At 46.8% G+C, this 27,366-nt stretch overlaps 1 protein-coding gene across 1 annotated transcript in view; it reads right to left on the bottom strand.

Annotated features, from left to right (window-relative positions):
* Positions 1 to 27,354, bottom strand: part of NMT1 (N-myristoyltransferase 1) — a 33,759-nt gene extending 6,405 nt beyond the window's left edge. The window contains exons 1-9 of the mRNA XM_060645851.3: positions 27,268 to 27,354; positions 26,974 to 27,151; positions 15,629 to 15,737; positions 12,948 to 13,092; positions 5,794 to 5,912; positions 5,118 to 5,209; positions 4,130 to 4,246; positions 3,157 to 3,327; positions 2,246 to 2,354 (exon numbers count right to left, since the gene is read on the bottom strand). Coding sequence (XP_060501834.1) covers positions 2,246 to 2,354; positions 3,157 to 3,327; positions 4,130 to 4,246; positions 5,118 to 5,209; positions 5,794 to 5,912; positions 12,948 to 13,092; positions 15,629 to 15,737; positions 26,974 to 27,104 — 993 coding nt within the window. The 5' untranslated portion in view covers positions 27,105 to 27,151; positions 27,268 to 27,354. The remainder of the gene's footprint in view (positions 1 to 2,245; positions 2,355 to 3,156; positions 3,328 to 4,129; positions 4,247 to 5,117; positions 5,210 to 5,793; positions 5,913 to 12,947; positions 13,093 to 15,628; positions 15,738 to 26,973; positions 27,152 to 27,267) is intronic.
* Positions 27,355 to 27,366: the final 12 nt, after the last annotated feature.

Here is a 27,366-nt window from a genome sequence, read left to right as displayed (position 1 = left end):
TGGCCCGGCCACCTGCTTAAGGAAACACAACCCATCACGCCCCTCCCTTGCTCTCAACTCCCTAACACGGAGCACAAGACAGTCCACCCTCTGGATCAGCTGGCAGTTCTGACTGTCCTGTCGTTCCAGCCCAGTGGTTCTTAATGGGGGCAACTGTGCCCCCGGAGGACATCTGACAATACTCTGAGACATTTTCAGTTGGCACAAGGGGGAGGGGCACTACTGGCATCTAGTGGGCAGGAGCCAGGGAAGCTGCTAAACATCTTACAATGAACAAGCCACTCCCCATGACAAAAAATGACCCAGCCCCAAATGTCACCAGTGCTGTGACAGAGCAAAACCCTCATGGATGTGCTGGGGAAGGCCCAGCCCAGTGTTACCCATCAGCCTAGTGGAGCCTTTCTTGGCTCCTTTCCTCCGAACCCTCGCCATCTCCCACTGAACTGTAGCTGATCTCCTCCTGGGCTGGTCTCTCTCCGGCAGACTTAGAGCATGTCACAGACCAGCTTCCAGTCTAGGCCCGGTGGAGCCCGTGGGCCCAGCAGAGTCCACAGCAGACGCCTGCTTTGTCTGTCTGTTCGGACCCTGCACCAGTAGGGCCTCCAGCAGGGCCTGCTGCAAGTTAAATCCTGAAGAAAAGCACCAAACTCCTGGGAGTTCATCTTAAATCGGGATCCCACCCCACAGCTGCTTTTTCTTAAGGAAGGCTTCAGTGGAATGAAGCCATGTGATGCTCCGGAGTAAATACTGGTGCCGACAGAACATCCCCAAAGGCCCAACACACAAAGGTGGGGTCGGCCAAGTCTGAAAGCAGGGGGGAGTTACAGTTTCTGTATCTGGGGGACTGCCTGATACAACTGCTTCCCTGTGTAGAAACTGCTTTTGAAAGAGTTCGAGGATCTCTCCCCACCCAAATTCTCGCTAACCCTGAGGTCTCCAGAGAACACTCACTGACCTCGTTTCTACATGGTGGCTCCCACAAGGACACCTCCAATCCTGCACTGAAAGGGCCTCTCACCCACAGGTGGGGAGATCCAGAGACACCCTTCTAGCTACGACACCCCTGTAAGAATGCTCTTTGCCTGCCTAAAACTCAAGACAAGTCTGTCATAATAACAGAAAGATTTCCATCACAGCCCTCCCAAATCTGATCTTTGGGGCAGTATCTAACTGTGCTACACCGTCTCTCAAATCTGGACACTGTCGACCCGGGGCCAGTGCGGGAGGAGCCCAATTCCAGGGTGATTACGCCAGTCTGGTGGCTGACGAATCCAGGCGGGTGCCCCTCTGGTCTGCAGGTGCCCAGTGGCCGTGCTGCCACGGAATGGAAGAGCTCTGTGGGAAGACACGTGGCCTTCAGAGCGGGGGGGGGATCCTGAAACCACGCACAACTGGGGAGCAAGGAGCAGCATTTCTTTCATTGAGAAACTAGGTAACCTGAGACCCAGAGCAGAAAACCAGCTCACTCAAGGCTGCCTAGTCCTTCACCAGCCAAATTTGGATCGAGATGGGGGGGGGGGGGGTGCAGAGGGGCTGGGATTAGAAATTGAGGCTTACAGGGGCGCCTGGGTGGCTCAGTCGGTTGAGCGTCCGACTTCAGCTCAGGTCATGATCTCACAGTTCATGGGTTTTGAGCCCCACATCGGGCTCTGTGCTGACAGCTCAGAGCCTGGAGCCTGCTTCAGATTCTGTGTCTCCCTCTCTCTTTGCCCCTCTCCTGCTCATGCTCTGTCTCTCTCTCAAAAATAAACATAAAGAAAGAGGAAGGAAGGAAGGAAGGAAGGAAGGAAGGAAGGAAGGAAGGACGGACGAACGAACTCGAGGCTTCCCTCACAGGCTGGGGTCACCCCTCCTTTCCCTGCCCACCAGATGCTCTAGAGCGTATTCATACTGCGCTCTGGGCTGCGCTGCAGGTCAGTGAGTAGATTCATCTTGCTCTTTATACTTCGCTAAGGCTAAAATCACAGAGGATAGATGTTCTCTGAGCTCATCAACAGATGACAGGGAAGCTAGCCCAGGTGCAGACATAGGAGAACTGAGAAAGCAAAACTAAAATAAAACCCTTGCTACAGACAACAGAAACAGCAGAGGCAGGAGGGTTGGAATCCAGAAACGACAAAGTGGGTCACTTTTCTGATGAGCTCCCGCTCCCATCACCCCGCCAAAGCCTTGCTGCGTTCCTGCCCAGGGCCAGGATCTCCTCGGCCTCTCTTGCCCCTGCCCAGCGCCCCAGGGCACCACTGGCCTCTGGCAGTCGGTAGAGCTTCATGGTACGCTGCATGGTCATATTTCTGCTCAGGTGGGAGAACTTCACTTCAATCAGCTTCCGAGGGTTTAGGGACCGATGCCAGTACCTGTAGGGACACAAATGTCCGGTCCTCAGAGGATTCTGGCAAGTCCCAAGGAGGGCGATGGCATGGAGCTCTCCAGATGGCCAGCAGGTGGCGTGAGAGACCCGTCAAGGCCCCATAAGCGCCAGTGGCGGCGCTGGGCACGCCAACATCCCCCCACCAGTAAGAGCAGACCTGCCACAGCTCTTCCCGGATTTCCTATCTGTCTTTCCTGATTTCAAAAGCCACTTCTCTGTTACAGCAGTTGTCTGGGAAGAGCCACCGTCACTTGTGGAATGAAGTCCATGGAAAGCCTTCTAGGTCTCGGAATGTTTATCCTCCTCCCTCCTCTACTGCCTTCGCCTGCTGTTTCTCTTCTGAATTTGAGGCAGAGACTGTCCCTGGGTCACACGGGGATCCGACATGTCTCTTTGGCCCACATAATATTCAAAACAAAATTGTGCCAACCACCGAACACCTCTGGACATTTACCATCAAAATCCAGACTTGGGCTGGTCCTTAAAAACTAAAGCAAATCCCCAGCGGACTGCCCTCCCTTCTCCAAAAGGCAGGAATCAGTGGGAGCCGAGAATGGCTAAGCCCTCTGGACAGGGCACCCGCTCTCCTGTCTGTGCCCACAACCTCCCCCTTCACTCTTCCGTGCTCCCTACCTGGCTTCCGTGGGCGCCCACCTGCCACCTTATCAGACAGGAGACATGCTCTGGGGCGGGCACCAACTTAGCGCCGGCGCTGCGAGTCTGAAGCACGAGCTCCTCAGCTGGAGTGGGCACGCCCGGACTTCGAGCGCCCTGTAAGAGATCTTTACCTGCAGGTGCCAACAGGCTTTGGTAATACCACGCCGGCAGTGTAAACAGCTTGGAAGATGCCCTCCAGGTGAACTCGCCGGGTTATCTCCCGGATCAGGACCGGAGCCACCCTCTTGGAGCGCAGCTTCTTGTGGACACACAGGAAGTTGATCTCCACCATCTTCTTCTCTCTGGAGAGAAAGGGAGAACTCCCAGTGACCAGGCTTTTAATGGGGAAGATACTCCCTCAAGCTCCTGGAGCCACCGTGTAGGGAGGGGGGCCTTCAGCTCAGGCACGTGTCCTGCCACCACCTGCACCCGACAGCTGGCACGTGGAGTCCCTCGACCCCGCCGCTGCTCTGCGGCACCAGGCAAGGAACCCACTCCCTTCAAGCAGACCGCGCTTTCCATGGGAGGTGGGGCTCAAGCAAACCCCTTTATCTGAACGCACCGCCAGGATCTACCTCATGGATCCCCAATAGCAGGATGCCCACCTTTAGCTGGCAGGGCACCTCAGAGTTAAGTCAAGGGCTATCCGGGAATTTCAAGGGTTCTGACTCCCACTAGAATCCGAGGCCTGTAAGCCCAGAAGACTGCAGCAGATAGTTCTGATGTTTCCAGGGAAAATGTGAAGACCAGAGCTCGGAGGTCCCGTGAGGGTGTGGATGTTGAGTCACACTGGCTCCGGCCTGTTTCTGAAGCTGTTCAAGTGCACCACCACGTGACGGGTGCAAGCGCAAACACTGAGTCCCTGTGCAGGTAGCACGCTGGTCCTCAGGGTGGACCCCGTTCAGCCCAGGGCACAAATGAGAGAACCAGCAACAACTCAGAGCAAAAGACACGGTTCCTATGATGAATTTCTATCCCCAGGACCTGAGTTCCCTCCCTTCAAGGGATCTTCACCCTTCCTTTACGTGTATCTTTTCTTCCCTCGCTCCCAGACCAAGCAGGATGGTGGGGATGTGGGGCGCAGGGGGTGGTGCTGGTGCTTACGTGTCATAGATGTGGATGTTTGCTGGGATGGCACTGATGAACCCGACCAGTTTCCGACTTGAGACCACTCGAACCCCGCAGTGCCACTGGGGGAGCCAGCCAGGCGGCCGGAGAGCCCTAGAAGAGAGACAGAGGCCATGGTGCTGCTGACCAGTGGGCTGGGCAGGCTGCTTGGGCTCCAGAGCTGAGTCTGTTCTAAGCTCCTGCTACACCTCCCTGGGGGTAACCAGCTAAATTCTCCACAGGGCCAAGCCCTCCGGGACACACATGGGATTGAGCCAGAGCCCCTTCCTGCAGCTCGGCCCATTTGGCTTACTTACCCACCCAATCCAAGCTGTCACACTAAGGACTTCGCACCCGATCCAATTTCTTTGTGCTCACTCACCATGACAGCTTACGCTGGAGGATGGGCCTCACTGGCTCAGACTCCAGTGGGTCCTGTGGTTGGGAGCAGATCACAGAGAACCCAGAGCTCTGGTCTCCACCTGTCCCCCGGACACCATCACCCCCTCTTTCTGCCTGCCCAGTCTTCCCTTTTCAGGCAGTCATCCCTCTCCATTTCAGCCTCAGGCCTCTACATTCCTGGATACTAAACACGGCCCCAGGAGGCTGGATGGCTCAGCCAGGCAAGGCCATTTTCATATAACCGGGCAGGCTCAGCAACTGGATAGAAAAGGACCTTTCTTTCTTTTGAAATCTCAGTAGGTCTCGTCCCTCCTTCCCCTCTTACACAAAGTCACCACACAACACACCAATCTCTTCTGGGTACTGATGCCACAAAGGCCTCCCTCACCCAGTCATTCTACCTCAAATAAGGTTTTGACTCTTAGCTCCACTGAAAACAACCCTCTCTCCTTCAGATGTGGGGATTCAAACTAGACACACTAGCTTGCGACTGAAGGCTGGTTCTTAGCAGGGATGAGAAAGTGGGCCCGCTGCGGTGGCCCTGCCCCACGCCCACCCGAGCCAGGAAGCCCTCACAGCTCACCACAGCAGAAAGTCCGGGGAGTAGTCGAACCGGAACATATTGTCATCATCCTCCACGTAGTTCTCATTCAGGAGGCCATAGAGTTCTTTCAGCTGCAGAGAGACAAGGGGCGGCCTCAGAACCACTCTGCCCGACGTCCTGGGGCTCAAAGCTTTTCGGAGGAACAAGGTAAACTATCGAAAACCACGTTTCATCTCATAAACCCTTTTCACTCCAGGCATGGCACGGACTCTTTTGGAACAAGCACCCCAGCTGTACTAGGAAACTGAGCCACGGAGAAGTAGAGCGGCCGTGACCCAAGTACACAGAGGGGCAGGGCAAGAATGTCAGTGTCAGCCAACTAACCAGCCACGGCGTCGTTACGACAGGGAACAGATGAAAAGAGGAACGAGACAAATGAACACATGGCAGAAGGGTATTACTCTAGGGAGCTACAGAGCTTAACTCTCCACCTGCCCGAGAAGCCAAGGGCTATTTAATGGGGCATCTCAGGCAGGCCCCAGAGGTAAAAGACAGGGGACCGGGGTGGGAGAGGGGTGTGTCTGCTCCGACCTGCTTTGATTGGCTCTCAACAGAGTCCTTGAGAAAGTCTTGAGTAGTAGCTGTCTCCGTATGACAGCAGGGCTCACTCAAAGTGGCACTCGATCCACACTGCGGGCTGCCCAGGCCTACTCACCACACCACGGTCCCCCAGGTCCAAGGCATCCCAGGTGAAGCCCTGGGGCAGGGTGTAGGGCTCCTGGCGGATGTTGTCTTTGTCAGGCTCCACGGGGCCATGGGTGTTCACCACTTCTCCTGGAAGAAGAGCGCAGAGCCTCACCCTCTGTCTCCCGGGGGAGGCAAGCGGGGGCTCAGCTTAGACATCGACCGCAGCAAATTCCTCCTGTCCCCAGGAGCCCTCCATCTGAAGAACACTCTGTGCTTGGCAACTGCAGACCATCTTTCCAGCTACCCTTCGTCCCCAACTGAGAGCCAACTCGTGGCAAAGCTTCAGAATAATCACTAAGATCCAAGGTGCTTGGTTTTTTGGAAATTCTTTTAAATCTCCCTTCGGTTACTAAATGACAAACATTTATCTTGACTAATTTGGCTTCCTGCCTCCCGGCTGGTGTAAAAACAACTCTCATGGTCCTGGCTCAGGCCCCATCAACCTGGATGGATTTATAAGGAGTTGCAACAAGGCTGCTTTTGTGTCGACAGCAACAATGTACCGGGCCCACTGCTGAACCAGATGATGGCATCGAGGCGCCAGGCTCAATCTTGGCCCTGCCAGCCTTGGCTTTCAGCAACGTGGGCCAGTTAACTGCTGCCGCCAACTTGGCCCCTCAGTGTTTACAGAGTCCTGCGAGTATCTTTAGGCTCAATCACTGAATCCACACAACGCTGCCAGGAAGTTACCCTTGACATGACATCCCCACTCTGGACGGACACCCCTCCTCTGTGGAGTGTGTGGAGAGCGCTTGGGGGTGTCAGACGATACAGGCCTGATACCCGCACGCAGCCCAAATGGACTCATGTGAGACACCTGAACAAATCGACCACTTAATTTTGGCCCTTGGAATTATTTAGTGTCTACAATTCATAGCTCATTCATAGTCACAATTCATAGCTCATTCATAGTCACAACTGGAAGAAGGCAACGTTTATCGTGCTTTGAAAACTGAGCCTTCAGAAGGGACCCACACTGCTTGCTCCCAGCATCAGGCTCTGTACACACTAGGCACTCAATTTGGGCTTTTCCTGACTTTCAGACCCCTGGCCCAAACATGTCATTCTAATGTGTAACAGGCAGCTGCAGACCCTCCCCGGTTACGGACCCATGGGGCAAGGATAGCGGAAACGGCCAGCTCAGGCTATGAGCTGAGGACAACACTGTTTGGGACTGACCATCCAACTTTCTCTCACCCAACACATTTCGTGAACAACACCCTGCTTCGGATGTCGCGCACTGGGATACGGCAGGGAAAAGACAAGGTCCCTGTTCCCACGAGATGTCCCATCTTCTGGTGAATATTTCATAAACAAATCATTACCAACACGCTAAGAGTCACAAACTGGAAAGCACAAGCAACAGCGAGGACACATAGCAAGGAAGCGTCCAGCTACCTCCTATTTACATCAGGCTCCCCAGTAGGTTTGCTTGGGAAAGAGGTTATATTTTTCTACCCTAGTTTAGAAACTGGCCTTCTGATTTATTCATAAAGTGGCCCTTGTGAATTAATTGAATATAAGTCAATCTAATTCTAATTCACCACCATGCAAAATTTTGGGAGGCTACAAAGTTGAGGGCTAGACCCTTGGAAAGTACTAAGATTTCTACGCTAGTCTTGTTGAGGTGCTGGTTGATGTTCCCGGCCTTCTATTGAATTTATACCCTTTCCAAAATACATTTAACTCCAGAAACTTTATTTATTTGCGGGAGAGCACAAATTGGGGACAGGGGCAGAGGGAGAGAGAGAATCCCAAGCAGGCTTCACGCCCAGCACAGAGCCCAATGTGGGACCCTGGGATCATGACCTGAGATCATGATCTCAAGAGTTGGGACACTCAACCAACTGAGCGATCCAGGTGCCCCTAACTTCAGAATCTTTTTATTTTTTTCTAAATGATTTCCATGGACAAGATAGTGGTGGTCTTCCCACTGTACTACAATAATCTCAAGGCTAAATCTTTTCAGGGGTACCTGGGTGACTTAGTCGGTTAAGCATCCGATTTTTTTTTTAATGTTTATTTATTTTGAGAGAGAGAGAAAAAGAAAGAGAATGAATGAGCATGCCCGTGCAAGAAGGGGAGGGGCAGAGAGAGGGAGAAAGAACCCTAAGCAGGCTCCCCGTGCTGTCAGCACAGAGCCCGATGGAGGGCTTGAACTCAAGAACCGTGAGATCATGGGGCACCTGGGTGGCTCAGTTGGTTGAGCGTCCAACTCCTGATTTCAGCTCAGGTCATGATCTCATGGGTTTCATGGGCTCGAACCCCACATCGGGCTCTGTGCTGACTCTACAGAGCCTGCTTGGGATATCCGTCCTCTCTCTCCATCCCTCCACAGCTCAAGCTCTGTCTCTCTCAAAATAAATTAAAAACAAAACAAAAAACTTTGAAATAAGTAAAAAAAAAAAAAAAAAAAAAAAAAGAACCATGAGATCAAGACCTGAACCAAATTCAAGAGTCAGACGCTTAACCAAATGAACCACTCAGGCACCCCAAGTGTCTGACTCTTGATCTTGGGTCATGAGGTCAAGCCCCACACTGAGCTCCATACTGAGTGTGGAGCTTACTTAAAAAAAATAGGGGCACTTGGATGGCTTACTCGGGTAAGCATCCGGCTTGGGCTCAGGTCACAAACTCACGGCTTGTGAGTTTAAGCCCTGCATCAGGCTCTGTGCTGATGGCACAGAGCCTGTAGCCCGCTTCAGATTAGGTCTCCCTCTCTCTCTTTTGACCCTCCCCTGCTCACGCTCTCTCTCTTGCTCTCTCCCAAAAATAAACATTAAAAAAAAAAAAAAAAGGCTGAATCTTTTCACTTATGCTGGTTACTAGGCACTCTAAGCAACAAGCATTTCCATTCATCACACTCCTTCATCACATGTTCATGGAGTCCCAGAATGTGCCAGTTCTGGGGTGGGAGCTGATGAATACAACAGCATAGGTCCTCATCATCACGGGCACCTGCCACCCAGCAAGATGAGGGCCCCCGACAATGACAAACCAGTTCTCCCAGGTTGCCTCGAGGCTGTTTGATATCTTCGACACATAGCTGACAAAGCAGAGTTACAGGAAATACTTAGAAAGCTTCACAGTCTAAGGTGCCAATGAAGCGCAGAAGTGGCCATAGGCTCCTGCAATGTTCTCCTGCCAGCCTAGCTTCAAGGCTTCCACCTGCAGGGAGTGACCTATCCTCCAGCTTCTCAGGGCTCTTGACTGCCTCCTGCTGCATCGGTGTGGAAGGCTGCCTCAGAGCATGCTGGGAGTGCAGCCAATGATCTCTAGACCACCCAAACCAAGTAGCCAACTGAGGGTGCTGGAAACTTTAAAAAAGAAAACCTTGGATTTTCAGAGGGTTTCTTTCTGTACCCTTTCCCCACAACGTTCTGTCTTCCAACATCAAAGATTCAAAACCACACAATGCAGCAACCGTGAAGGACTCGGAAACAAAGAATGTGAGATCTGGGAGACTTTATCTTATTTTTTTTTTTTTAATTTTTTTTTTACATTTATTTATTTTTGATAGAGACAGGGCACAAGTGGGGGAAGGGCAGAGAGAATGAGACACAGAATCCGAAGCAGGCTCCAGGCTCTGAGCTGTCAGCACAGAGCCCGACGTAGGGCTCAAACTCGCAAACCATGAGATCATGACCTGAGCTAAAGTCAGACGCTTAACCGACAGAGCCACCCAGGCATGCAGAGACTTTATCTTATTTTTAAATGTTTACTCATTTTTGAGAGAGAGAGAGAGAGAGCGCGAGCTCGTGTGTGAGTGGGACAGGAGGAGAGAGGGGGACAGAGGATCCCAAGAGGGCTCTGAGCTTACAGCAGAGAGCCCCACACGGGGCTCGAACCCACAAACTGCAAGATCGTGACCCAAGCTGAAGTTGGACGCTTAACTGAGCCACCCAGGCACCCCCAAATTTGGGAGACTTTAAACCAAATGAACAGGGCATGGATGAAGGTAAGAGTGGGGAGGCTTCTCTCTCGGAGCCCAGAGAAACTACGTACAAGTCCAAGTCCTCCCTTGGGTAGCTACTTATAAAAACTAATCTAAGGGACACCTGGTTGACTCAGTCAGTAGAGCATGCGGCTCTTGATCTCGGGGTTGTGACTTCTAGCCCCACGTTGGGTGTAAAGATTACTTAAAAATAAAATCTTTAAGGAGCGTCTGGGTGGCTCAGTCAGTTAAGTGTCCACTTTGTTTCAGGTCACGATCTCGTGGTTCGTGAGTTCCAGCCCCATGTCGGGCTCTGTGCTGACAGCTCAGAGCCTGGAGCCTGCTTCAGAGTCTGTGTTTCCCTCTCTCTCTGCCCCTCCCCTGCTTGCACGCTCTCTCCCTCTCAAAAGAATAAACATTAAAAATACATTTTTTAATAAATAAAATCTTAAAACACATTAAATACATAAAAAAAATTAAAACTAACCTAAGAGTGACGAGATTCCAATCCACGGAGATGAGGGGGAAAAGAGAGGGTTCCACATGCCTCTACTACAGTGGGAAAGTGGGGACTTTGAAAAAGTAGAAGGACATGATCTGAAAAGTTTATTTGGGAACAGAGTTATGCTTGTATTTGGGAACACAGAACGGTCACACAGCCCAAAACATGCTATTTAGAAGGCCCTTTGTGGTGAACTTAGGATGGCTGTAAACTTCTCAAGAATTCCAGGTCTCTTCAGTGGAATACAACCTAATCTTACCTCTCCCAACAAGGTGGGGAGTAAACAGTACACTTGATAGGCATGATCACTGGCCCCACCTCAGGGGAAAAAAATCACAGCAAGAAGCTGTAAGTCGCACTACCCTCAGGATACTTGGAAGAACTAGGCTGACATGTCAGCCACACGACCGAACGAAGCCTGTAACGTGGAGCTTTCTGCGGGGCTAACTCACTAAAACAACGGAATCCTTCATTTGGGCCTGACCGTGGACCTGAAAGGCAGACTGGTCAGGTGCTCAGGGCACTGGCCCTTCCCCAGCACCCCACACTGTAGATGGCCCAGAAGGCACACCCAGAAGAAATACAGCTGACCTCGCTCCACCTTCCTGAAAGCGTCAGGAAGTTCTCAGGAGCAAATGTGTGGCTTTCTCGTGAACTTTCTGACAACCCCTGGAGCACTCTCTATATTTACAGGAGGAGAAACTGAGGCAAACAACACAGTGTAACAGGACTAATGAGGAACAGAAGTCCATGGATCTCAATTTACCTCTTTACAGGGTTCCATGTCTATGAAGAATGAAGCTAAGTTACCCATTTGCAAATTCCTAATGAAGAATAAAACCAGACCAAAACCCCCAAGCCCCATCTGAAAACTGGGCCAGGATGCCTGGCAGCCACCACAAAATGCTGTCGTGCATCTCACTCAGAGGCAGAGTGTGCTGCTGTCTGCATTCTTCCTGCTCCTTGGTGGGGAGTAGTCCCTGGGACCCGTTCCTAGTAATGCCCTAGTAACAGCATTGCTGTGATCCAAAGCCTTCTTGGAGGGCTTAGCCAGTGGGCCTGGGGCCTGGCTGCCCTGGGCAGCCTGACAGACAAGCAGGTGGGTCGGGACAGGGTCCTAGAATAATGCCCGCTGCTGATTCACCGCTCCTCACCATCCAGGCAGTGTTTTTGCTTTCCACCCCCTGAGGGGCACACCTCAGCTTGCTTCTGGATTATGATTACACTGTCCAAGAACTGCATCTGCTCTAGAGTAGTTTCTGAAACTTCCAAAGTGGACACAAATCCCCTGCAAGTTCGGACTCCACAGGTCTGGGGTGAGGCCTCAGAGTCTGCATGTCTATAAGCTTTTAAGCAATGCCCACTCTGCTGGCCTGAGGATCACACTTTGAGTAGCACCTCCCCGTGTCGCATACTTCCCACCTCTGGAATAGATAATCCCCGTTATCCATTCCAGCTGCCCCTTTCCCCTCTCCCCTCTCCAGTCTCTGGCGCTACCCTGCCCCTGCCCCTTCCTCCAGACCAAACATCCTGGAGGCGATCAGTACATGCACAACCTGAAGGCCACTTACATTTGGTATCTGAACCCATGTTTTTTCAACATACTTACTTTCTCAGTCACAGAGAAAATAGAAATCGGGCCCCGAATTGTGATGTAACCACTCCAGAAACTTTTTGTCAAACAGCAGCATCTGAAGTTAGCCATCAACGTTAGCTGTGGCTTGGTCTCAGCAGGAATCTCTAACTCGCCTGTTATGTCATCTCTTTACATTTTCTGCCTGTCCCACCCCTTTCAGAGTTCAGTATAGCTGTTTTAAAGAGTGCCAACCAAACCTGCACAGGGTATTTCCAGGGGTTGAACAATTGTGGTTAAGCAAATGTCAAATTTACCTGCAGTCGGTAAGCGTGCACTGGCTGACAAAGGGAAGAGGCTGGGGACTCAGCCCAACCCAGGATGAGACATCTGCCCAGATAAACAAGACAGCCCCTCCGTAAAACTCTTTGTGGGAAGACAGACCCATAGGCACACATCTCCACTGACCGTGTGCCAATATACTGTTTTTCTTTGTGACTTACAGCAGATGACGATGGACTAAAAGAATCAGTATTTGTTCTCAACATGAACTCCTGTGAAATAGTAAGGTCCCTGAACATTAGTCTTTTCCATTCCTTTTTTTTTTTTAAGTAGGCTCCAAACCAGGGATGCCTGGTTAAGTGCCTGTCAAGCGTCTGACTTCAGCCCAGGTCATGATCTCATGGTTTGTGAGTTCGAGCCCCGAGTCAGGCTCTCTGCTGTCAGCACAGACCTTTCTTCAGATCCTCTGTCCCCTCCTTCCCCCTCTGGCCCTCCCCTGCTTGTGCTTGCTCTCTCAAAAATAAATAAACATTAAAAAAAAAAAAAAAAAGGTAGGCTCCACACCCAGCGTGGAGCCCAACTTGGGGCTTGAACTCACGAATGACCCTAAGATCAAGACCTGAGCTAAAATCAAGAGTAGGATGCTTAACCGAATAAGCCAGCCAGGCACCCCTAGTCATTTCTATACTACATTTTAAAGACCACCTTCTAAAAATAACCACGAAGGAAGTCCAGGACTCTACTGTCCTCCCTCACAGATTCAGCAAGGCATCCTAAGCACGGCTAAGATACATCCCTCGCCCTCACCAGGGGAAGAAAGCACATACATACCCAGTTTGGGGACAGGCTGTGTGTCCCAGAACTGGTAGCTTCGCTTGCTAGCCTCCTCCATGGTTTTGGCAGGTCCCTGACCCACTGAAAACAGTTCAATGGCTTTCTGTATTTCCTGGATCCTCTCTGCTGGCAAAGAGTTCATCTGGACAAGACAAAGTTGGGGAGAGAAAAGGCCCATTATGTTAACAAGCACTTTTGATTAATCACTAATTCAGTAGTTAAGGGGTGCAACTCAAGGAAGGGGCGTGGTTCCTCCATCCCAATCCCAGAGGTCAGGTGTCATACGACAACTGGGAAAAGAGTGGTTGGCGATGGGCTATTTGAAAGGTGGGTGCTTCCCACTGGGTTTCTCCTTCTTGGTCTCATGATTTCTGATGGCAAAAGGAATACGTGCTCAGTGTCAAATTTCAAACACTGCAGAAATGTGTAAAACATACAGAAAGTAAAAAACCAACAATCCCACCCCTTAAATATAATCCTTGTCATCAACAGTCTTAATTTAGGAGGTAGGGTGAAAAGAGGCAAATATAATTTCAGGCTTTTTTGCATGCAGGCTCCACACACACACACACACACACACACACACACACACACACACACACACACACACACACACTTTCAAAAACTAGAACTGGATCATATGGTATTATTCTACAAACTGTTCTTTAAACACTATGTCTTAGAGACCCTTCCATGTGGACACACAGACCTGCTTATTCTAACAACTGAGTCCACTTTGTGCCCGGACCATAGTATATTCAGTGAGTCTCTCACCGATGGGCATTTCTGTGGTTTTGTTCTTCAGCTTTACACACAATGCTGTAATGAACCTTCTTGTACATCTATTTTTGTTCACTGGGATACATATTTCTGTAGGAGAAAGCCTAAGAAAAAGGCGTGCTGGGTCAAAGGATATGCACGTTTGAAATTATATATCATCAACTTGCTCTCTAAAAACAGAGTATCAACCAATAGCGCAATGAACAGTGTGTTCATTTAACTAATATCAATTAATAACCAAGTGAGCACATGTTTCTCCTTACCCTCATCATAAGATTTGCCAAATCTTAAAACTCTACCAATCTAGGAGAAAAAAAAATATTGCTTTAATTTTCTTTCATTCATTGTGAATTTAACCATCTTTTCATACAGTGATGGAACAGTTTTAATTTTGTAAACTGCCTACTCATTTCATTAGTTTAAACTGGTTCATGTATTACAAATATTTTTCCAGCCTGTTGTTTATCTTTTTAACTTTTACAGAAAAGTTTTAAATTTGTCAATTTTTCTCTTATGGTTTCTGGGTCTTATGTCAGGCTTACGATGATATAAAAATACTCATAATTTCTTCTGATATTTTTACTTTACTGTTTTCTTTTCCCATCTAGATAGAGGACAGGGAGAACATAAACGAACATGTTTACAGTGCATCTTTCCTGGAGACAGGACTATGAGTGATTTTCATTTTCTCCGTCTTATTGTTTTTCCTAGATTCTTCACTGCTACCTGCTCTAGCATGCAGGTGCTGTGTAAATGGTGTTTTGTTAAATATTTCTAATTTTAAAGTGAATCACTTTGATACATGCTCGAGCTCAAATCCCCCTGGAGTCTTCTGAATACCCACACCCAGACAAACAATGAAACAAAAGTCTCTAAAGCCAAATCACGGGCTTGGGCTAGAATCCCTGACCCAGAGATGTGGCTGAGCCACGGCTCTCATCTTAAGAACGAGGAAGACCCCCACCTCCCTAGTAGGGATGTTGAAGGTTTGGGGTTAATTTAAATGAAGCGCCGGGCAAGAACCTGGCCAACACGGTAGTCAATAACGGTGGGGATGTGGTTTTTTTTTTCATAGTGGATTTGATATTGAGAATGGTAAAAAATTACTTGAAGCCATTTCTCAATTACGTAGGAGATTCAAGATGGAGCGTGACATTCGTGGCACAAACACAGTAGGTATACTGGAGCGAGACTGGATTCCTTGTGAGGGTTAGACACTGTTTTGGAGGCAATTCATAGAGAGGAATTATATGTTTAAGCTTCTCCTGGGGTCTACTCGGAAGGGGGCAGCACTTCACCTGAAATAAAAGGTGCTGGTTTTGTGTTGTGTTGTGTAATGTTGTTCTTTTAAGAAACCAACCAATCCCTCCCCATACTTCTGAATTTCAGGTCAGTGTGTCAGTCTTAGGCTTGTAAGGTCGAGGCCAGTGGCTCTCAACTGTGGGACTCACAGGTTCCGTTACAATGACCGTGGCGCTAAGAGAATGCTTGCAATATATAAAGGTTGGCCTTCAAAAGAACAGGCCTTTTCTTCTCCCACTGGCGAGGACCTGAGACAGAGAAGACTGAGAACCACTGCTCGAGGCGGCAGGGGCCGTTCCGACGGAAGTGCTCTATGGCACCTAGCACAGCACCACATGCAGCTATCCGTACCTGTACATACTGGGGGCAACATGCCTGGGGGTCAGTGTCTAACCTGCTGCATCTTTTAAGGTACGGACAGAAGTTTCATCACCTAGGTCTAGGGCAGCAGAGGGCAGCAGGGGGGTCCAACTCCTCCATCCTGAAGTAATGCCAGTGGAGACTGTCAATCTGAATTGTTCCTATACGTTCACCCCCAAACTCTTTAGTCTGAAAAAGCAACTCTCAGTCACAAGAAAACAGAGCCTCCTTGTTACCTTCACAGGCTGATCCTGGGCTGAATCTGTCTCACTGCCTTTCTCTTTCTTCTTTTTTTGTTTCTTTTTCTTCTTTTTGGCTCCAGTGTCATTGGCTGGACTCAAACCACTGTAAGACAAAGTAAATACTGATGCAGGGTTTTTTAAAAATCATCTGTTTTGAGCCACACTGACAAAGAGCTTTCTGTGGAGCCAGACCTTCCTTAATCAGGCCTGTTGGCTTCAGAAGCAGACCAGAGAATCCAGGTCCCAAAGGGGCATTTGGAGGACACCAGCGGACACAGCTCTCCTCACTCCCACCAGCTCTGGGGGTGGTGGGAGTGGGGTGGGAGGGGGGCCTGCGCAAGAAACGTCCTATTTGTTTGGAAGGAACTTTTCAATTCTTGTTTCTATTTTATGTGTGTTTCTTCTCCAGATTGCCAGAGTGCTGGCTCCAGAGGCGAACGAATTGTTAGCAGGGCATTCATACCACCAATACTTCCTTAGAGCCCTGAATTTAAAATGATGACAGCCCATAGCAGTCTTTTTGGAAAGCTTCCTCACCCCCACTCCCACCCTCCCACTGCAATTGGTCTAGTGAGCTTCCCCAGCTGGATCTAAAGCTCAAGGCGGTGCTGGAAAGGGAGGAAGGAACGAGGAAAAAGGCAGTTTTGCGTTGCTACGATCCGTGTCCAAGCCAGGAAGACAATCGCGAGAACTGCCTACATCGAGCCTGCAGGACAGAGGACAACGATCAGCTGGTTCAGGCTGTGTGATTACCCAGAACTGGCAAAACCCAGTACTGGGGATCTGGGGAAAACAACAATGAAGCACCCAGCCACTCCTGCCACAAAGAGATTACATGAAACATGCCTGTGAGCCTACTAAAGGCGACTTCCTTGTGCTGTTTCCCTCTGCGTGACACACCCAACAAATGCAGCAAAAACAGTCTCTTAGCCAGATTTAACCGTCTCCTACAGCCTTTTAACATTGTTTTCTATCAATATCTTCACTGACACACAAATCATGTACTATACTGGGCTTCTTTGACATTTTCCATTCATTTGCTCCCTAATATTTTGTCCCAATTCTTGTTGATTTCTGGGTTTCCTTTATTTTATCTTTGTATTGGGTTTCCTTTATTTTATGGATGAATTTTAAGGCTCGCTTTGCATCTAGCTTTGCTCATTATGGTTGTACAGTTGACCCTCGAACGACATAGGGGTTAGGGGTGCCAATCTCCCACACAGTCAAAAATCTGCATGCAACTTTCAATTCCCCAAAGTCTTAACTACTAATAGCCTACTGTTGACGAGAAGCCTTACCGATAACATAAAGTCAATTAACACAGATTTTGTAGTTATGTGTATTATACACTGTATTCTTAAAATAAAGTAAGCTAAAAAGAAAGAAAATATTGTCAAGGAAATCCTAAGGAAAACACATTGATAGTGCTGTACCGTTACAAGTTTGCGGACCCATGTGGTCCAAACCCGTGCTGTGCATGGGTCACCTATGGCTGGCGTCTGCCATGTCTAAACTGATTTTGGCATTGTCAGCCTGGGAGCGATGCCTAAGGCGACTCTACCATGTTCGTTGGAAATCTTCCATTAAAAACTCAAAATGAGCAGTCCCACCCGAGACTACACTGAGCCCTAATCTGCAGGATCAGCTAAGCGCAGGGGTTTGCTTTATATTCTAGATAATCAATTTTCAAAGAATTAAAATAGCATAAAATGTTTTCCATGCCATCATGGCAAATTCCATCTAAGCTTTATTTTGTAATTCAGAAAGTCTTCCTGGTCTTAAATGCCTTGGGGTGATTATGAATATTAATTTTCCTCTCACAGCAAGTGGTACTGTAGAGGGAGACGGCAACCTACAGCCACGTGCTGCCATTTCCTGTTGGACATGTAGGAGCACTGGCGTCTAGACTTCATGACCTTATATGTGGACAAAAGTTACCTCCAGCCTTTCCTGGATCTCCCGGACTTCATAATCTTTCTACATCATCCTAAACTCTGTTCAGCTGTGGGACTTACCTCTGTGAAAAGGGTTTCCATGCTAGAAAGTGTGTCCTTCCCATGCTAGAAAGCCTACAGTGACAGCAGCCTCTTATCCTGGAATGTATCAAGCCCAACTTCTCAGGCCCAGAGCCTTCAGTTCCCAACTAGCTCATTCACTCTCACCTTGCCCTGCTCTGTGATAACTGCCTACACCCATCTGCCAGGCCTCTCAATGCCCCTGACGTAGGGAGACTACGGAGTCAGGTCTACCAAAGGCTGGAGGTTACTTTAGTCCAAGGGTAAGGTCATGAAGTCAGGATGCAAGTGCAACTCCTAGGTATTATCTTTTTTTTTTTAATTTTGTTTTAAGTTTATTTATTTTGAGAGAGACAGAGAGAGCGTGAGCAGAGGAGGGGCAGAGGCAGAGAGAGGCAGAGAGAGACAGAGAGAGAGAGAGAATATCCCAAGCAGGCTCTGCAGGGTCAACACAGAGCCTGACGTGGGGCTCGAACTCACAAAACTGTGAGATCATGACCTCAGCCGAAACCAAGAGTCGGAGGCTTAACCAACTGAACCACCCAGGCACCCCTCTAGGTATTATCTTAATGAGACACAGAATGCATAACATGAAAGAAAGACCAATAAAATTCAGAGGGGGGATAAGGTGAACTCCTTAAAACCAGATGCTCAGCAAAACCCTCAAGGCCATGGCAAAGAACATTAACCAGGAAGTCATTTATGGCCTAAAGAAAAAATTTTCCACTTAATAATTCAATGATGTTATCATATACAGGCCTATTTGCAGCCTATAACAACTTTAAGTGGTTTTTAAATTCCAGACATACTCTCACTTCATTCTCAAGATTATATAAAGCATTATGAGGTTTAAAAGCTGGTTGATTTAGGAAACAAAGCAGTATCCCACTGTTGATACAATTTGTAAGTCCTCATTCATTTCAGTTTATGGAATGAGTTCCCTAGTTCCTGTCTATGAATTACCATAAAAAATATTTTTTCAAAAGTTCTGTGGATAAAAAAGGTCACGGTGAAGAAGTGCTGTGTATTAACCAACTTACTAAACACAGTTTCACGTAAGGAAAATAGAAGAGATTACTTCCTCCGACTTTAGAAATCTTTACAAGAATGCAAAATCACTTAAAAACTATCTTCCTGCTTTTGCTCTGCTATTCAGTGGAGACACTTCTGTGTAACCTTTGCCTCATGGACCCCATTTTTGTGGAAGGATCTTAGACTGAGCACTTGTTCTGTTTTATGCATCACCAACATACATGTCTGACAAACTCTAAGACTCAAACTACAACCAGAGAGCAAACTTCATTTCCCTTGTACTGCCTTGAATCTGCACATGTACCTACTGAGCAACAATCCTGTTTCAACTTGTACGTCAAGCATACAGACAGATGAAGAACAAAGGGAAGTTAAAAGCGAGAAGAGTCATTTTCACTGAGCTGCCAGGTACCGAGCTATATCCATGAGAACACATTATGAGCTCACCATGGTCTTACAGTCAACAGTCCAGACAGGATGACAATGGACTGGACTCAGAGACGAGATTTCCAAAGAAATCCAAAGGGTTTCCAAAGGGTTAGTTTTCAAGCTGATTATAGCAATTTTAACTATTCATAAGAAACCAAGCTCAGAGGCCTTGTAAGTCTTCAAGAAGTGTCCTAAGAAGCCAATACCATTTCAGAGAATAGCTTCAATGTGGATTTGGGGAGAACCAAATCAGAGGACCCCACTGAAGCAGGCTAGTCCTTCTCTAAGAATTCGGCATCATTTAAAAAGGGACCTGAGGGCCATACCCAGTTGCTAGGCATCCCAGGACATCTAGGGATTCTGCAAATTGCAACAAATCTCAGAGAGCTCTCTAAACCTGCCAGTCACCTTAACGCACTCCAAAGAGATGGGCCAGAACCACAGAATACAAAAATCAAAGTCCAACTTTGGCTTATTTGGTTCCAAAATAATGAGGAAAGAGTTAGTGAAATTTGCCTTCCTGGGGGAAGGGGGTCCCTACAATGGAAACGGACATAAGAGTTCACATAAAAATTTTAAAGTTTACATTCTAAAGTTGATAAGCTCAAGACCAACCCTAGTGAATATGGGATGAATTAGCAGAATTAGCCAGAACGGGGAAGACAGCAATCAAAAAATTAAAGGGGCGCCTGAGTGGCTCCGTCAGTTGAGCATCAGACTTCGGCTCAAGTCATGATCTCACAGTTGATGAGTTCAAGCCCCAGGGCAGGCTCTGTACTGACAGCTAGGAGCCTGGAGCCTCCTTCGGATTCTGTGTCTCCCACTCTCTGCACCCCCACCCCTGCTCATGCTCTGTCTCCCAAAAATAAATAAATGTTAAAAAAAATTAATTTTCAAATGTCATTAAAAAACATTTTTTTAATGGGGTGCCTGCGTGGTTCAGTCGATTAGGCGTCTAACTCTTGATTTTGGCTCAGGTCATGATCTTACAGCTTGTGGGACTGAGCCCCGCATCAGGCTCTGGGCTGACAGCACGGAAGCCTGCTTGGGATTCTCCCTCTCCCTCTCTCTCTCTCACTCTGTCCCTCCCCTGCTCGTCTCTCTCGCTCCCTCTCAAAATAAATAAATAACCTTAAAATACATATCTTTTTAATTTAAGTAGGCGCTGTGCCCAACACGGGGGCTCGAACTCATGACCCCAAGATCAAGAGTTGCATGCTCTACCGACTGAACCAGCCAGGCACTCCAAGAAATGTCATTTTTTAATGAACGCCAAGATATTCTCAGTTCAAACACAGAAGCCTTACGGATGCTCTGGTATAAAGTCAGAGCTCAGGGAGGGAATAGAGAATGAGCCTTAGTGCTGATTTCTAGAAACAGAATGCAGTGCCAGGATGTATGAGTGGGTGGGAGGGAGGGGCAGGCTGACAAATGAGCAGCAGGAGCACAGAACTTCCAGATAATGCCACAAGCAGGAACGGTTCATAATGCAGGCCCCTTCTCCATCCTGGGTGGCAGGAGTGACAGAATCCACTCAAAATCCACACAAAGTGGGTGACAAAATCCACTCAAAGGTGTGTGGCAGGAGGGAACAGAAAGCTGTTCTTGTGGGTGACTGCAAGCTCAGCCACCAGGGCTGGAAGAAATCTCAGGGCCACCAGGCTTAACTTGCTGTTTACAGGAGAGGAAACCAAGGCCCAGAGACATGAGACAAACTGGTCATCAACTAACCAACTGGTACCCAGGGACGAGCCACCAATCTTGAAAGACTCGGACCATTCCTTCCCAAACACTAGAGTCTTGTTTCTATGGGAACTTATGTGAGACTCCTCCAAAGCCAAAAGAACACCATTTCATCACCCAGGGCCCTAAAACAAATTTCTGTGGATCAGAGGAGCACGTAATGCAAGGAGGAAACTGAGCCCTGCTTTATTTAGAATGCCTCCTCTGACTACCCTAGCTCTCACTGATATCTAAGATTATGATCTCCCAAACAACTTAATACTCTACATGTAATGTGTTGCTCCCTACCTTCCCAATAAGATTAAGAATTTCCTGAGCAAGGGATATCTTATACAGCTGCTTCCTACAGCACCTCCAGTCGTGCCGAGTGCAGTTAACAGTTCAACAAATGATGTGCTTGACTGCTGCTTTCCAGCATAACAGACTAAAATAAAACCCTGAAAAGCTAGAGCCCAAAAGAGGGTCAGCAAAACATCTCCAGTAATGTTTCCATAGAACAGCTGTGTTAATATTCCATGAAAGGAGCAGAGATGCTGTGCTCTTTTGGGCCACTGGTTGAGATTTTAAACAATCGACTTTCTTATTAAATTATCAACTTCCTTATTTGTCATCTTCTCCCTCCTTCAGATCTGTCCTATTCCTAGGAAAGTTAAAACAAGAAAGTGCCAGTGAAACTGTTTCAAATGGTTCCAAGGTCTTAAGCACAGACCATGGGTTTAGTTTTTACCAGGAGAGCAAAGAAAAAAAGAGTTCAGAAAATAAAATTCACAACTTTTTGTCACTTACTTTCTACCCCTAAAAACTGGAAGTTAATTCTTTGGGCCAAAATTCAAAATTTCCACAGAAACCTATTAAATAAACCCTAGCCTCTAGTATTCTTTTGATTCTACTTTTGGATCTCAGGAAATCCTTCCGCAAATCAATTTACTTACGAGGTGTGATATGTTCACCAGTAATCCTGTTGGTACTCAAAAGGCCCACGAGGTGAATGAAGTGGCATACGAGGGCACCCGAGAAGAAACCACACGGCATGACTCACTGTCAAATGCCTATCCTCTGCACTGCTGTGGCTGCAGGCAACACCCCAAACTCTGCAGAGTCCCACCAATCAGTTACTTATATAGAGAACTGCCTGTGAATCCTAGATGATGGGAAAAGTTGAAACACTTTAGCACTGCCATCAAGGTACTCCAGGAGGCCTGTGAAAAGAACAGCAGGTTGTACGAAGAGATTACAAAAATTGCTTGCACTGCCATCCTCGGCCCTTCCCGGGACAGTTAGCCAGAATTTTAAGGGTGAACGAGCCAGTTCCTGTCATGGAGGTTAACTGGTTTCTTTAGGGGTCACAAAAGCTCTGAAATACTAAGCTGTTTAGAACAGGATTGAGAGAGAAGTGTAAATTCCACATCCTCTGGGTTGCTTTGGTGAGCCAGACTGTAACCTGGCAACTCCAAGGTCGAATCAAATGCTGTTCAGAGATCACTTTCAGTAATTTTCTGAGCAATGACTCAATGCTGGCAGAAACTTCACCCACTAGAATGGCCTCTGCAAGAGATACTCATCCATTAAGAAGAGTTTAAAGGGGCCGGCCATCTCCATCACCAACGGGATCCTTAGCCTGGGAAAGTCCACGGGTTGCTGAATGGACCCAAAGACAGGACTCACACTGCCGCAGAGTCAGGACGCAGAAACCAAGGCGGTGGGGGAAAGAAATCCAGCAAGTTCAGAATGGATCCTCCAGGGGTGTCAAAGGAAGCAGAGAAGCAAATCTCAAGCGCCACTACAAAAGTTAAATCAGTGTTTGTAAGTGAAGTCTGTTATGACATGATCCATGGAGAGGGCTTAGTGCAGCGACCAGCGTCCACAGATAACATTTATCAAACGCTTAGCAACAGCGAAACCCCCTCAGCTGTCTCTCAAAGTCAGCAGCAGCAGAAAAAATTTTCAACCAAGAACTGACCCTGGCGAAGAATTTTATTAGTTGGCTTCTTTTTTGTTGTTGCCATTGTGGCTGCTCTCACTAGAGAACATCGTGTTTTGTGTTGCCTTAAATGCAACAATCCCAACAGCACCTTCCTTGAGGAATCAGAAGAGGCGCCTGCAGGGTAGAGATTTCCGACAAGGTTACAGAGAAGAATTGTGAAGGAGGTCCTCCTAAAGTTATTACATCTATGGCCCCCAAATCTATGGAGTCTGCAGGCGAAGGATTAACTGCAGATTTGGTAAAGCTGGGAAATTTCAGAGTGAGCACATGAGTTAAACAATGTGAAAAATCAGCAAAACTGGTCTGCCACCAGCAGCAGTCTCCCTGAAATAGGCTCTCATTTACTTTTCATTTCTTCTGCTTTCCAGTCTCTTCTCTTTGAAGCAGCCCTTGATTAGTTTCTTTTTTAATTGCCACTTAATTGGGAAATAAAATTAGAACACTTATTTGATATCAGTGATGAGGTTTCTCGTTTCATTTCTGCTTTGATCTAGTTTTGAAAAACCAAAAGCTGAAGGGAGAAATTACGAAAAAGGGACCTAAAAGACTTCTTGTTTCCAAGAGCTAGATGCAGCTACAGGCCATCAAATAAATATGGAAAGAACCACTCTCGGAGAATCTGAAGAATAAAACAAAAGCAAGAGAGGCTGGCTTTATGGCATTTCCTTGCAAAAAGCCCTCTGTTTTCTGTTAAGTTTCTTCGTAAGGGATAACAGCTCAGGACTAGTGAGGTAAACTTACAAGAACTCATCTCAACCTGTCCCCATGGAGAAAGAAAGCTGGACAAGGAAAGAGACATCCCTTATCAAAGGGACAACTTACCAGCATTTCAGAGGTATCAATGACACTGCAAAATAAATCCTAAAAGAATCCTAGGAACAAAATATCAAAGTCCTTTCCTGTTCCAATCATCCAAATAAACTTTACTTGTTTGTTAACCCAAAACTAAAATCTAACGCTAGCTGATAAGGTTTATCCTTTAATAACAATTCTTGGAAAGCCTTTCACTAAAAACAAACAAGCAAATAAAATCATACAGGTGAACTGTCAACTGCAGGGGGATACAGCATTAAGATTATCTTTAGCCTGACTCTTCTGTCGATTGCTCAGGGTAACTTATGTCAGGCAAGTAACTGGGGAGGAAATGCTGCCTGCCTTTGTCGGGTAGATTTTTAAAAACATAGCTGATAGAAAAACTGCAGATACATACAGATATATACGTATACCTTGCATGTAGGCATGTGAACACACATTTGTGTTTCAATGCATATGTGAAATTAATACTCATCAAATGTTTATTTATAAATTATGGAAAAACACATAATAAGAAAAGTGAAGAACTAAGTTTATACACAAAGGGACACAAGATACTAGCATGTCTGTATTTCCTATTATTCCAGTGCCCGAACGTAGCTTATTTCATTACTGTAAAGTACCATGAGCCCTTTCTAAAAGGAAGGCCTAAGAAAATGATTAGTTTAAACTATCATTAACTTTTATTGCATATTGTATTTAAGACTCATTAGCATCGAAAGGAGGTATTCCCCTTCAATTTTTACATCACTTTTGAAAGCATTTTAAGTGATATTAAGTAAAGACAAGAAAAATTTCAAGAAGCCAAAACAAAAAACAAAAACAAAACAGTGGAAACTTTCCAGGGCAAATGAGAGGATCCCTGATTTCTGTAAGCAGTTCACAGAAAACTGTCGTAAGGCTTACAGTGAGACTGATTTGGGGAAAGAAAGTGTGTATGTAAGAAAAATGTGACACTCTTCCCCTCAGAGAGGAGAAATTCCACTAACATTGAGCCATGATTTTAACATTTGCCATTTGTTCATTCAGCAAAGACTCACTAATGCCCATTAAGTGCCAGGCATCTCAAAGATATGGTCCCTGTACTCAGGCACCTTACAGTCAGGTGAGGCAGGGACTGGACACATGTTATTTAACTGCTGTTATAAAAGCTACAAAAAAAAAAAAAAAAAAAAAAACCAACACCACACACACAACAACAACAGGGTATGGGATAAGAGCACAAGCTGGGGGAAGGAGGACAGGGAAGATATGAAGAAAGAACACGAGGGAGGGGCAAGGCTGCATTTGGATGTTATCTCATTTAATCCCTACAACTGGAGGTGAAGTAACTTTCCCAAGGTTACAGGACAAGTGTCAGAATCAGGCTTAGAACCCAGGTATGAATGACCCCAAAATCCATGCTTTTCCCACTGTGCCACACTGCTTCTTCCCAAAATCATTTCCTCTGACAATTAATAAGAAAATATTGACTCCTCAGATTCAAGACCTCAGATCTGACCTTAGATTCCAAGTGTCAGAAGTAGGCTGTCCTCCAAGCTAGGTCGTCTGTTTTTCACCTGCCACCTCCAAACTCATTTACACAGACGTCTAGATTTGGGATGCTAATAAATTTGTTCATCCAGGCCATATATGCACGTGCAACAACAATAACAACAAAACACCGTCAAAGTTTTTTAAGGTTACCTCTTTGTTGTACTATAAATAAACCAGAACTTCCTGTCAAACAGTTTTGCAAAGTGATTCACAGATCATAGAGAACTAAACCAATTAGAGAGCTATAGATGTTGGTCAGGGCAACAGTTTAGCAGAGAAAAATAAAAGCGACTACACACACAGCAAAGAAAAAGCCATACTTTCCCTTCTGAAATGACTTTTGAATTCAAGAACTCTCATCTATGATTAGGATTTCTACTCAGGAGGGCTGCACTTTCCCTTCTTCCTGTTCCTATTTCCTCTTTAAAAGCTTTCTTTTTTAGGAATCTCAAGTTTCAAGGCTTTTGTTACATTATTATCTGTTGTGAGTTATAGCAAAAGAACACACTCTTATAAAACCGGATCTAACAAACTTTCTTTTTTTCTACATTCTTCTTGTGATTTTTAATTCTGGTCAAAAAACATAAAAGCTAGATCTTTTCAACCCCAGGACTCATCACAAGCAAACTGTAAACTACCTAAATAATCCTTTGTTCTTCCATCTCTACAAGGCAATAGATTTTTTTTTTTTAAGTTTATCCAAAGATTTCAACCTTCTACTTTTACCTACAGGACGACTGCTAATACTGCAAATGACATCATGGCTATGAAAATGGGACTACCATACACATACACATACACACACACACACACACACACACACACACTAACTCAGACCACCACAGACTCACCCAAAATTACACATAACTTTCCACTAAAAAACATATATGTAAATGTAGACAGACAGGGACAGAGTGAACTTCAGCACCAGCCACTGTAACAATATGAAGAAAGAAGGATGACAGGGTGTGGCTTATAAGAACAAAACCTGATTTGGAAATAGAACTCAACATTGAAATGCCTGATGAATTTCTTCTGCCCAAGCAACAAATATTACTAGGAGGCAAAACTGTAAAGTACAGGAGATGCAGTATTAAACCCACTTCCAAGCCCCCCGACCAAGATACATCACTCAATTTCTTGAAGCTCTGAGGCTATTTCACAAAGTTAACAGAGCAAAGATCCAGGATCTAATTATATATTGTTCAGGAAACTTATGGATTATTTGGAACAACGGGCACCGAATACATCAAAACATTATCATACAGTAATTACACGTAGGGTTTTATAAGGTAAGTTTGTATTTTGAGTTTCTCCTGTAGTGATATTTTACAACATAATTATGGTTTGTACAGCCTGATTTATTTCCTCATTGAAGGTGAACTGCAGCGAAATGTTTCATTATTCGTTTATTGCTAATCACGTTGTTCACACACCTCTATAAGTAACGTTCCTTTGAACTGTTCTGTTACACTGACCCGTGTTGTGCATTGAAACCATCGTCCAACATGCTCTTTTCCCTGAATGCAGGTGAAGCACACGAGTGGAACATTACACAGAAGAACTTTTATATAATAAAAGTACTGAATGTCTCCGGCCCTTAATATACTGAGCACCCACCCTGGTAAATGACAAAGACAGCAACCAATCGCCAGGCAGGACCCCAACGTCTCAGCCAATAAGAATATGGGGGTGGGGTTACACTAAGCTCCCGGTGACTTCCCCGCACCCCAGAGACCCAGGTTGTGGGAGACTGGACGGGAATTGGACTCCGAGGATATCGTTACCCCCGGCTGTAGCTGTTGTCCTCCTCGTTCTCGCAGTCGCTGCAGTGCTCATGGCCGTTTCCGTTCCCTTCCATCATCTGCGGCAGCGGAGGTGCCGGCGGCTTCACTGCTGTCTCACTCTCGTCCGCCATCTTGAGTTGCGAGAGCCGGCCTCCGCGCCTCACTACATGAGGGGTTCCTATTGGACGAGAGGAACTTGCGGTATATTCTGGGTTTTGTAGTTTTTGGGGTGAAGAGAGACGTAACTGAGAACAGCTCATTCCCTAGAAACCGGAACAAGGTGGACTACAATACCCAGAAATCATGAAGAGAGGCTGTCCGGGGTGGGGGGGCCAGCACTATCCGGAAGTCCTGGGCGTTCAGCCCCGTTTTGGGGAAAGAAGGGCCCCAAGG

This window comes from Panthera onca, chromosome E1, assembly GCF_046562875.1.
Source record: "Panthera onca isolate mPanOnc1 chromosome E1, mPanOnc1 haplotype 2, whole genome shotgun sequence".
NCBI classification, from domain to species: domain Eukaryota; kingdom Metazoa; phylum Chordata; class Mammalia; order Carnivora; family Felidae; genus Panthera; species Panthera onca.
This window is presented reverse-complemented; position numbering and strand designations above follow the sequence as displayed.